This window comes from Oncorhynchus tshawytscha, linkage group LG12 (genome assembly GCF_018296145.1).
Source record: "Oncorhynchus tshawytscha isolate Ot180627B linkage group LG12, Otsh_v2.0, whole genome shotgun sequence".
Lineage (NCBI taxonomy): Eukaryota > Metazoa > Chordata > Actinopteri > Salmoniformes > Salmonidae > Oncorhynchus > Oncorhynchus tshawytscha.
In genome coordinates this window covers 75,412,997-75,425,798 of record NC_056440.1, presented here as the reverse complement: position 1 = coordinate 75,425,798, position 12,802 = coordinate 75,412,997, and the positions used below count along the sequence as shown (strand labels likewise).

At 42.5% G+C, this 12,802-nt stretch overlaps 1 protein-coding gene across 6 annotated transcripts in view; it reads left to right on the top strand.

The window, feature by feature from the left end:
• trpm7 (transient receptor potential cation channel, subfamily M, member 7) overlaps window positions 1-12,802 on the top strand; it is an 89,964-nt gene that overhangs the window by 11,455 nt on the left and 65,707 nt on the right. For all 6 annotated transcript variants that reach the window (XM_042331081.1, XM_042331079.1, XM_042331080.1 and 3 more), the window contains exon 2: window positions 5,765-5,844. In XM_042331081.1, coding sequence (XP_042187015.1) covers window positions 5,765-5,844 — 80 coding nt within the window. The remainder of the gene's footprint in view (window positions 1-5,764; window positions 5,845-12,802) is intronic.

Sequence of the window (12,802 nt, the reverse complement as noted above, 5' to 3'; positions counted from 1 at the left end):
ATAGCAGACGCTGCTATCCAGAGCAACTTACACAAGCAATTAGGGTTAAGTACCTTGCTCAAGGGCACAACGACAGATTTTTCACCTAGTCGGCTCTGGGATTTGAACCAGCGACCGTTCAGTTACTGGTCCAACGTTCTTAACCAATAGGCTACCTGCCTTTTACACATTCTCCTGTTTGACCCTGAGATTCTCAGCTTTGTCATGTGCCTTGCCTGGACCGCCAGCCTGGCAGGTAACAACAGTATAAACTGTCTCTTGTTATTAACACCCCAGCACCACTACTTCATGCTAATGTCTTCTCTCTCCCCCTGTTTATAGACTCATTATGAGTGTGAGAACAGGCTGGCTGGCCAGATGTTATCTGGAATTCTATGAGTCAGTCAGGCATGTTGGCCAGAGGAGTGCGAGAGGAGAGGTTAACTAGGGCTGCAGGCCAGGGCTGTGCATTTAGCCACCTATCTCTGTCACTGCCACAGCCCTCCGACCTGGGAAACGGGTTGGAGAGTGGGTGGGAGGTTGGGTGCATCGTGAGGGTTGGAGAGTGGGTGGGGAGTTGGGTGCTTTGTGAGGGGTGGGGAGTTGGGTGCTTCGTGAAACCGACTCATGTCGTCAGAAGGTAAAGGGTCAACAGAGGTGTGTGTGTGTGTGTGTGTGTGTGTGGAAATGGGGCTGGTTAATTTCCTACAGGAAGACTAAGTGGCCAAAAAGAGCCCTTCCTCTGTTTGGCAGAGAAAGAGAGAGGGAGGTAAGGGTAGAGCTAGTGACGAGGGAGGTAGAGAGAGAGGGGGAGGGAGGTAGAGCGAGTGAGGGAACGAGGTAGAGCGAGTGAGGGATGTAGAGGGAGAGAGATGTTTGTGTTCCTGGCTGGGGCTTTAAAGTGCATCTAAATTGAGTCTTTTGTTGCCTGACATTCTCAGGTACCATGGATACAGGTCAGCGGGGACCAAAGCCTCTCTAACAACCCTCTGTTAACACTATTAACCATCAGACCACCTGAATGAATGAGATGTCCTGTGTTCATTATCTGAAGCATTCAAATCTTCTCCTGTTATCATAATATCACCATCCTATTGAAGATAGTTTTTATGGTAAAACTGTCATGGGAATTGCCAGGGACTCACGATACAATATTATCACGATACTTAGGTGCCGATAAGATATGTATTGTGATTGTCACAATTCTATATATATTGCGATTCGATACTGTGATTTTGTGCTTTGACGTTCTAAACATATTGCTCACTATAGAGTGTCTGCTGCAGAGAGACAAGAAGAGAGCATGAGAACGAGATTTGATCAGTCAGGGAAATAAAAGAGCTGAAAACATGTTGACTCACTATTTAAAAAGAAGATCGAAAACAAGCTATAGGATGAAAAATACAGGAGTTTTGGTGCAGGTACAGCTGACTAGCGCTAGCTAAGCCTACCTACTATAGCATAAATAAATATATTATACAGTACATGTCAAGTTTGGACACCTACTCATTGAAGGGTTGTTCTTTTAAAAACAAAATTACATTGCAGAATAATAGTGAAGACCTCAAAAATATGGAATCATGTAGTAACCAAAAAAAAGTGTTAAACAAATCAAAATATATTTTTTATTTGAGATTCTTCAAATTAGCCACCCTTTGTTTGATGACAGCTTTGCTTACTCTTGGCTTTCTCTCAACCAGCTTCACCTGGAATTATTTTCCAACAGTCTTGGAGTTCCCACATATGCTGAGAACTTGGCTGCTTTTCCTTCACTCTGCGGCCAACTCATCCCAAACCATCTCAATTGGGTTGAGGTCGGGTGATTGTGATGGCCAGGTCATCTGATGCAGCACTCCATCACTCTCCTTGGTCAAATAGCCCTTACACAGCCTGCAGGTGTGTTGGGTCATTGTCCTGTTGGAAAACAAATGATAGTCCCACTAAGCGCAAACCAGATTGGATGGCGTATCGCTGCAGAATGCTGTGGTAGCTATGCTGGTTAAGTGCCTTGAATTCTAAATAAATCACACAGTGTCACCAGCAAAGCCCCCCCACATCACACCTCCTCCATGCTTTACGGTGGGAACCACACATGCAGAGATAATCTGTTCATGTACTCTGAGTCTCACAAAGACCACAACGGTTGGAACCAAAAATCTCAAATTTGGACTCTAAACAAAGACCGGTGGAAATCTGTCCTAATGTCCATTTGCTCGCGTTTCTTGGCCAAGCTAGTCTGTTCTTCTTATTGATGTCCTGTAGTAGTGGTTTCTATGCAGCAATTCGACCATGAAGGCCTGATTCACACAGTCTCCTCTGAACAGTTGATGTTGAGATGCGTCTGTTACTTGAACTCTGTGAAGCATTTATTTGGGCTGCAATTTCTGAGGCTGGTAACTATAATGAACTTATCTGCAGCAGAGGTAAATGGGTCTTCCTTTCCTGTGGTGGTCCTCATGAGAGCCAGTTTCATCATAGCACTTGATGGTTTGTGCGACTGCACTTGAAGAAACATTCAAAGTTCTTGACATTTTCAGCATTGACTGACCTTCATGTCTTAAAGTAATGATGGACTGTTTCTCTTTGCTTATTTGAGCTGTTATTGCCATATGGACTTGGTCTTTTACCAAATAGAGCTTATGTTCTGTATACCACCACTACCTTGTCACAACACAACTGATTGGCTCAAATGCATTAAGAAGGAAAGAAATTCCACAAATATACTTTTAACAAGGCACACCTGTTAATTGAAATGTATTCCAAGTGACAACCTTGAAGCTGTGCCAAGAGTGTGCAAAAAATATATATTTTTGTTTTTTTGGTTACTACATGATTCCATATGTGGTATTTCATTGTTTTGATGTCTTCACTATTATTCTACAATGTAGAAAATAGTAAAAATAATGAGAAACCATTGAATGAGTAGGTGTGTCCAAACCTTTGATATGTACTGTATATAGGCCTATACATATAATTGTTTTTTACAAATCGATACTTGGAGTCAAATATCTATATAATATTGCAATATGTAACTGTATATATATCCCCCAGAGATAGCCTTGTGAAACCAGCTTGATCTCGCGATCGCTCACATTCTGTTTCACTTCACGTCAACGTGAACACAGCGGACAGTCTGCTTGACCAGGCTAGAACAGATTTGAATAGCAGTAATGCCATTGACCAGAGAGTTGGGCCTAGTTTCAGTGGGAAGTGAGTCGCTCCCAGTGGCTATTACTTGCCTAGTAATGGTAAGCCTTACCAAGTCGTCCTATAAGTACCTAACCTGTGGTCCCTGTATATAGCGGAGGTGGTTGGTTGAATGAAACATGCTCACGTGACGAGTGAGACTGTCTCAGCAGGTGGTCTGAAGAAGATCTAAATTACTGAGGCCTCTACCATCCTGCCCTCTCTCTCTCTCTCTCTCTCTCTCTCGGGTAATAAGCAGTGTGTCTCAGGCACATTCATCAGCCCTCTGAGTGTCTCTGTCTTACAGATTAACTCCTATTCACAGTTAGAGTAACACAAGGTTTCTCTCTACTGCTCACTGATCGCTCAGCTTTTAACAGACACGGATTTGCAATTTTCCATCACCTTTTAGACTTTGAGACTGGAGCGATTATGTGTTGAGGGACAGAGCGTGAGAGAGGAAGATATAGCGTGACAGATGGTATCTGTGGAGATCTGTTGATGCTGCGCTGCTGGTGTGGTTGGTTGGCCAGAGATGCGTGAAGGTTATTTGGTATGTTCCTGTACTCAGCCCTTGAACACCACCGCGATGAAGAAGAGGACAACTTCCAGGTAGACGACCTGTTTTATCTGTGTTTTAGAACTTCTGTTGTTTTAGAACTTCTGGTCTTCTACCTCCTGTTTTAGAATTCTGTCATACTTCTGTTGTTCTAGAACTTCTGGTCTTCTACCTCCTGTTTTAGAATTCTGTCATACTTCTGTTGTTCTAGAACTTCTGGTCTTCTACCTCCTGTTTTAGAATTCTGTCATACTTCTGTTGTTCTAGAACTTCTGGTCTTCTGCCTCCTGTTTTAGAATTCTGTCATACTTCTGTTGTTCTAGAACTTCTGGTCTTCTACCTCCTGTTTTAGAATTCTGTCATACTTCTGTTGTTTTAGAACTTCTGGTCTTCTACCTCCTGTTTTAGAATTCTGTCATACTTCTGTTGTTCTAGAACTTCTGGTCTTCTGCCTCCTGTTTTAGAATTTTGTCCTACTTCTGTTCTAGAACTTCTTCTACCTCCTGTTGTAGAATTCTGTTGTTCTAGAGCTTTTGATGTGCCACTGTTGTGTTACAACTTCCATTTGACCTTAGTTCGAGAACTTCAGTTCTTCAAGCTCTGTTTCTGAAACGCCTGTTGTCCTAAAACTGTTTCTGGCTGGTATGTTATTTCACTGTGGGAAGACAACATGGCTACTAGGCCTCTTCAAACCTCGTCATTCCCAGTGTTGTGTAATCTCAGCTCTCTGCCAGTAAACCACTGTACCCAGTACTTCTCTGAGTTAGGAGGAGGTGAAGAATTTCAGCCTGTTCCTTTGTGAAGGGAAGGATTATTGGTGCTAATCGCTCGGTTCTGTGGTTACTGGTTAGTTACCACAGCAAACATTGATTGGACTGCCTTTAACTGTGAAAATATTGTCTTGTATTTGTGTTGACATGAGTTCAAATTGTATGTATGTACAGTCATGGACAAGTTTTGAGAATGACACAAATATTAATTTTCAAAATCTGCTGCCTCAGTTTGTATGATGGCAATTTGCATATACTCCAGAATGTTATGAAGAATGATCAGATGAATTGCAATTAATTGCAAAGTCCCTATTTGCCATGCAAATGAACTGAATCCCCAAAACACATTTAGACTGCATTTCAGCCCGGCCACAAGGACCAGCTGACATCATGTCAGTGATTCTCTCGTTAACACAGGTGTGAGTGTTGACGAGGACAAGCATGGAGATGACTCTGTCATGCTGATTTAGTTTGAATAACAGACTGGAAGCGTCAAAAGGAGGGTGGTGCTTGGAATCATTGTTCTTCCTCTGTCAACCATGGTTACCTGCAAGGCAACACATGCCGTCATCATTGCTTTGCACAAAAAGGGCTTCTCCCAACTGTTCAGGAACAGTTTGGTGACGAACAATGCATTTTCCAGCATGATGGAGCAACTTGCCATAAGGCAAAAGTGATAACTAAGTGTCTTGGAGAACAAAACAGATATTTTGGGTCCGTGGCCAGGAAACTCCCCAGACCTTAATCCCATTGAACTTGTGGTCAATCCTCAAGAGGTGGGTGGACAAACAAAACCCCACAAATTCTGACAAACTCCAAGCATTGATTATGCAAGAATGGGCTGCCATCAGTCAGGATGTGGCCCAGAAGTTAATTGACAGCATGCCAGGGTGGATTGCAGAGGTCTTGAAAAAGAAGGGTCAACACTGCAAATATTGACTCTTTGCATCAACTTCATGTAATTGTCAATAAAAGCCTTTGACACTTATGAAATGCTGGTAATTATACTTCAGTATTCCATAGTAACATCTGACAAAAAGATCTAAAGACACTGAAGCAGCAGACTTTGGAAATTAATATTTGTGTTATTCTCAACTTTTGGCCAAGATGTTGAATGTTCAGGTAAGTCAATTAAGCAACCAAGTAGACCAGCTACAGCCCTGTTTGAACTGTACATTGGCCCATGGTTTCCCTACTATAGTGATCTCTGATACAGGGAGACAATTTGTAACGTTGTGATTCATTATATTTCTGTCTCCTCTCTCCACAGTCCCAGAAATCCTGGATAGAAAGCACTTTCACCAAGAGGGAATGTGTCCACATACTTCCAGTGTCAAAAGACCCCCACAGGTATCAATCAATCAATCAAATGTATTTATAAAGCCTTTTTACATCAGCCGATGTCACAAAGTGCTATACAGAAACCCAGCCTAAAACCCCAAACAGCAAGCAATGCAGAAGCAGAAGCAAGATGGCTAGGAAAACAACCTAGGAAGAAACCTAGAGAGGAACCAAGCTCTGCGTGGTGGGCATTCCTCTTCTGGCTGTGCTGGGTGGGGATTATAACAGTACATGGCCAAGATGTTCAAACGTTCATAGATGACCAGCAGGGTCAAATAATAATAATCAGTGGTTGTAGAAGGTGCAACAGGTCAGCACCTCAGCAGTAAATGTCAGTTGGCTTTCCATAGCCAATCATAGAGAGAGAGTCGAATGCAGCAGGTCTGGGACAAGGTATCACATCTGGTGAACAGGTCAGGGTTCCATAGCCAATCATAGAGAGAGAGTCGAATGCAGCAGGTCCGGGACAAGGTATCGCATCCGGTGAACAGGTCAGGGTTCCATAGCCGCAAGTAGAACAGTTGAAACTGGAGCAGCAGCAGGTGGACTGGGGACAGCAAGGAGTCATCAGGCCATGTTGTCCTGAGGCATGGTCCTAGGACTCTGGTCCTCCTAGAGGAGAGGGTTAGAGGGAGCATACTTAAATTCACACAGGACACCGGATAAGACAGGAGAAATACTCCAGAGTATGTCTGTCTGTCTTCTTTCTGTCTCTTTCTCTCGCATGTATCTCTCTCTCCCGTCCCTCCATCCCTGAGTGTTTATTACCTGCATGGTGGGGTTAGTACACTGCAATCTGTAATTACACTGAGTGTGTCAGTAAAGGCCAGAAGGTGAAACTTAACCACTACTGTAGTAAGTAAGATTTGGTGTTAGGGCAGGGTGTAGCCCAACTACTAGGTTACCCTCCAACAGTCTGCCAGCCAGCCAAGGGTGTAACTTTGTGTTGGATATTGGAAGGGTCAATTGGTTCCAGTGTCAACACCCCTCTACAGGGGGTCCGGGGGCTTGGGAGATTTTATTTTATTTGCTGTGAAATGGTTGTTTCTGTTGACTTTCTAAGGGAAAATGCATCTAAAATAATCCTGATAATTTGGTCAATATACCCCAATCACAACTGCAAAAACCAATATTTGTCTATATTACTTCCTACTCTTAACAGTTAACAAAAAGCCACCACCACACCCATTATTTAACTCCATTTGAATGTCAAAGCCCATTATTCTATTTGTGTACCCTTCGCCACGCTTGGCTAGTACATGGTCTTGAATAACTCATTTCTTATACCCAACTAACTTATAAGCAGTCGAGTCCAGGAACTTCTTACACAATTTAATTGCAGTATTAATTCATCAAATAATTCAGTGACAGTTGAAAATGTAACTCTTCAATATGGATCAAACATTAGACTTCAAATAAATCAATCAGTATGGCGTCATTTTCAAGCATTAGACTTCAAAATAAATCAAATCAAATTGTATTTGTCACATGCGCCGAATAAGGTGTAGACCTTACAGTGAAATGCTGAATACAACAGGTGTGTCGACCTTACAGTGAAATGCTGAATACAACAGGTGTGTAGACCTTACAGTGAAATGCTGAATACAACAGGTGTGTAGACCTTACAGTGAAATGCTGAATACAACAGGTGTGTAGACCTTACAGTGAAATGCTGAATACAACAGGTGTAGGTAGACCTTACAGTGAAATGCTGAATACAACAGGTGTAGGTAGACCTTACAGTGAAATGCTGAATACAACAGGTGTAGGTAGACCTTACAGTGAAATGCTGAATACAACAGGTGTAGGTAGACCTTACAGTGAAATGCTGAATACAACAGGTGTGTAGACCTTACAGTGAAATGCTGAATACAACAGGTGTGTAGACCTTACAGTGAAATGCTGAATACAACAGGTGTAGGTAGACCTTACAGTGAAATGCTGAATACAACAGGTGTGTAGACCTTACAGTGAAATGCTGAATACAACAGGTGTAGACCTTACAGTGAAATGCTGAATACAACAGGTGTAGGTAGACCTTACAGTGAAATGCTGAATACAACAGGTGTAGGTAGACCTTACAGTGAAATGCTGAATACAACAGGTGTAGGTAGACCTTACAGTGAAATGCTGAATACAACAGGTGTAGGTAGACCTTACAGTGAAATGCTGAATACAACAGGTGTAGGTAGACCTTACAGTGAAATGCTGAATACAACAGGTGTAGGTAGACCTTACAGTGAAATGCTGAATACAACAGGTGTAGGTAGACCTTACAGTGAAATGCTGAATACAACAGGCTTAGACCTTACAGTGAAATGCTGAATACAACAGGTGTGTAGACCTTACAGTGAAATGCTGAATACAATAGGTGTGTAGACCTTACAGTGAAATGCTGAATACAACAGGTGTGTAGACCTTACAGTGAAATGCTGAATACAACAGGTGTGTAGACCTTACAGTGAAATGCTGAATACAACAGGTGTGTAGACCTTACAGTGAAATGCTGAATACAACAGGTGTAGGTAGACCTTACAGTGAAATGCTGAATACAACAGGTGTAGGTAGACCTTACAGTGAAATGCTGAATACAACAGGCTTAGACCTTACAGTGAAATGCTGAATACAACAGGTGTAGGTAGACCTTACAGTGAAATGCTGAATACAACAGGTGTAGGTAGACCTTACAGTGAAATGCTGAATACAACAGGTGTGTAGACCTTACAGTGAAATGCTGAATACAACAGGTGTAGGTAGACCTTACAGTGAAATGCTGAATACAACAGGTGTAGGTAGACCTTACAGTGAAATGCTGAATACAACAGGTGTAGGTAGACCTTACAGTGAAATGCTGAATACAACAGGTGTAGGTAGACCTTACAGTGAAATGCTGAATACAACAGGTGTAGGTAGACCTTACAGTGAAATGCTGAATACAACAGGTGTAGGTAGACCTTACAGTGAAATGCTGAATACAACAGGTGTGTAGACCTTACAGTGAAATGCTGAATACAACAGGTGTGTAGACCTTACAGTGAAATGCTGAATACAACAGGTGTGTAGACCTTACAGTGAAATGCTGAATACAACAGGTGTGTAGACCTTACAGTGAAATGCTGAATACAACAGGTGTAGGTAGACCTTACAGTGAAATGCTGAATACAACAGGTGTAGGTAGACCTTACAGTGAAATGCTGAATACAACAGGTGTAGGTAGACCTTACAGTGAAATGCTGAATACAACAGGTGTAGACCTTACAGTGAAATGCTGAATACAACAGGTGTAGGTAGACCTTACAGTGAAATGCTGAATACAACAGGTGTGTAGACCTTACAGTGAAATGCTGAATACAACAGGTGTAGGTAGACCTTACAGTGAAATGCTGAATACAACAGGTGTAGGTAGACCTTACAGTGAAATGCTGAATACAACAGGTGTGTAGACCTTACAGTGAAATGCTGAATACAACAGGTGTAGGTAGACCTTACAGTGAAATGCTGAACACAACAGGTGTAGACCTTACAGTGAAATGCTGAATACAACAGGTGTAGACCTTACAGTGAAGTGCTGAATACAACAGGTGTAGACCTTACAGTGAAATGCTGAATACAACAGGTGTAGACCTTACAGTGAAATGCTTATTTAACCAACAAAACAAATAATTAAGGAGCAGCAGTAAATAACAATAGGGGGACTTACAGGGGCTACCGGTTCAGAGTCAATGTGCGGGGGCACCAGTGTAGAGGTAATTGAGGTAATTATGTACATGCAGGTAGGGTTATTAAAGTGGCTATGCATAGATAATAACAGAGAGTCACAGCATCGGGGGGGAGGGGTGCAAAACAATATGGCGTCATTCTCAAATTCAAAAGCATTACACTTCAAAATAAACCAATCAGGTATGGCGTCATTCTCAAGCAATAGACTTCATAAATACTTAACATTGTCGTTCACCATCAAGTAAAAAACATACACATTGAATAACCGGTTGCAACCATGTATGCAAAGGTGGGTGTGTAGTGGTACAGAGAGGATTCAGATCTTCATTCTCAATTCACTTAAATGCACCAAATACCTGTTTATGCCCGTTGCTGACGTAAATCAGATGTGGCCATATTGTTTTCCTGTCTATGGTATCCGGCTTCTCCTGGTGGATAGGACAGACGGCAACATGGTGCAATCTGCTTTGTGTCATTGTTGGTCACAGCCACATCTTCATCCTCCATGAGAACCAAATGAAATCAGAATGCCGACAACAACATTTGTTATAACACTTGGGCTACAGTCAGAAAAGATGAGAGCTGAACCGATAGTGATGTAAATTATTGGCATTATTAACCGAAGCTAGCAGAGCGGAAACCAAAGCCTACTGGAGGCACGGTTCGTTCAAATCAAACACAAGAGCTGAGAGAAAGGCCTGTGCCTGTTGCTCACCGCATATCATCCACCTTGTACCTCTGAGAGGAGAGAAAGGCCAGTGCCTGTTGCTCACCGCGTATCATCCACCTTGCACCTCTGAGCAGAGGCAGTCAGCAGTTGGAAAGTAGCCTAGACAAAATCAGACCATAGAAATTGAGGGAATTATTTGATAAATACTTCCTCATGCCATTGAAACCAGCTTTCTTTCATTGTTCCAGCAGCCAAAGACACAATCCTAGTCATATTAGCAACCCATGCTAGTTGTTGCATCTTTAGATCTCCCCTCTTTCTAAATGCTTTTTAGTGTCTTCCAGCTACTTGCATTCTGGAACATTCATGCAGAGCCTACTGCCGCGTGTGCATTGTTGCGCTTATTCTGATCTGTTGCATCAGCCTAATTGCTTTGTATTTCTTTTTTATATACAGTGGTTATATGAATTTTGGATCTGTTGTCCCAGAACAGTCCCAAGGTCGGTTTTGAACCGTCCCAGACATCTAATTTTTAACGTCCCGGGGCGAGAGGGACACCTTTTTAATTTCGAGCCCTGTAGCTACGTCTCCTCAGCAAACAGCACAAAGAGAGAGAGGTAGTGCATGCTGCTGAACTGTTACTGCAGGGCTGCTACCTCTGGGGACCGAGCGCAACCTAAAGCGTTTTTGGAGGCTGGGGGATCCAATTGTAAAATGAGGAGCAGGTGTTGTCTATGTTTATAATCTGACAATATAATATGATGGTGTGACGTGTAGGCTAGGCTGTGTGTGTTGTGGGTAAGGCTTGTATGAACTTGAAGGTCTCCTGCCGCCTAGTACTGTAGTATTTCCTACTTGAACTTGCTGGAATGTGACATTGCAGTGCTGGAATTCTACAGAGATCCCGTTTGTACACTTTTCACACTACTGAACCATGCTGGCCGGGTTACAATGCTGCAACTGTGTTGGGAAAGACTATCTGAAAAGAAAAATCCAAGCACAGTATGGTTTGGGTTCGAGACAGTGTGGGTTCTAGTGTGCGGTAGGTTAGTCATTCAGTTCACCACGTCTACTGTCCAGCTAGACACTCAAATAAGTTGGCTGTCTTCAAAACATGTATTTTATTGTGACGTACTAACAAAGGATTTCACACTGGCTATTTTTCCCAATATGACATCAATCGTTTCCAGTTTACCCTTAGTGACACGCATTCCATACCCACACTCTAAAAGTAGTGGTTCCCAACCTGGTGTGTCTTGAGGAACTCTCAGGTGTGCCGTGAAACTTCTTCTATTCTTGATTTTAAAAATTTGAACACTTAGTTAAGTGACCAGTGGAATGCACATGGGCGCAGTGGCAGTCCGATGATACACTAAATGGCACATGGTTACATCTGTATCGTTGGTTCAAGTCGTGTGCGCAGGCTGTTACATTTGTATCGTTTGAAAACCATTGTCACAGGCAAGTTTGATTAGGCTTAACCAGAGTCATTTATTTCTTAATATATGGCTCTGGACTTAGCTATGCCACAGCCTCTGCCATAGAACCAAATGGATCATGGCTTTGTCTGTGGTGGCACCTTTTACAAAGCAGAAAACCGCTCATCTGTTGCCAGAACCATTCAAAACTAAATACCTATTTTACCGGAACTACATTTTCTTGTTTCTGGCGCAGGTTGCGGGACGCTCTTAAAACGGGTGCACACTAAAATGAACCATCATGAGTAAGGAACTATCAAAACTATGAAAATATTTCAAATAAACCCTAATGTATAAAAAAAAGGTTTTCACAGAAAATAAACAGCTATTTTTAGTTCTCAACAGATGTTAGATTGGGTTCAAGTCCGTGCTCTGGCTGGGCCACTCAAGGACATTCAAAGACTTTTCCCGAAGCCACTCCCGCATTGTCTTGGCTGTGTGCTTAGGGCCGTTGTCCTGTTGGAAGGTGAATCTTTGCACCAGTCTGAGAACCTGCTTCAGAACTTCAAGGAGCTCTCTGTCCTTCTGTAAGGTTCTCCCATCTCTACAGAAGAATTCCAGAGCTCTGTCAGTGACCATTGGGTTCTTTGTTTCCTCCCTGACTAAGGCCCTTCTCCCCTGATTGCTCAGTTTGGCCGGGCGGCCAGCTCTAGAAAAAGGGGTTCCATACTTCTTCCAGGAACGATGGATGCCACTGTTCTTGGGACCTTCAATGCTGCAGATATTTTTTGGTACCCTTCCCCCAGATCTGTGCTTCGACGCAATCCTGTCTCAGCGCTCTACGGACATGGCCTGTTTTTAGCTCTGACATTCACTGTCAACTGTGGGACCTTATATAGACAGGTGTGTGCCTTTCCAAATCATGTCCAATCAGTTGAATTTACCACAGGTGGACTCAAGTTGTAGAAACAAGGATGATCAATGGAAACAGGGTGCATCTGAGCTCAATTTCGAGTCTCATAGCAAATGGTCTGAATACTTATGTAAATAAGGAATTTGTTATTCTTTATTCATTTGCAAAAATGTTATGTTTCCGCTTTGTCATTATGGGGTATTGTGTGTAGATTGCTGAGGATTTTATTTATTTAATCCATTTTAA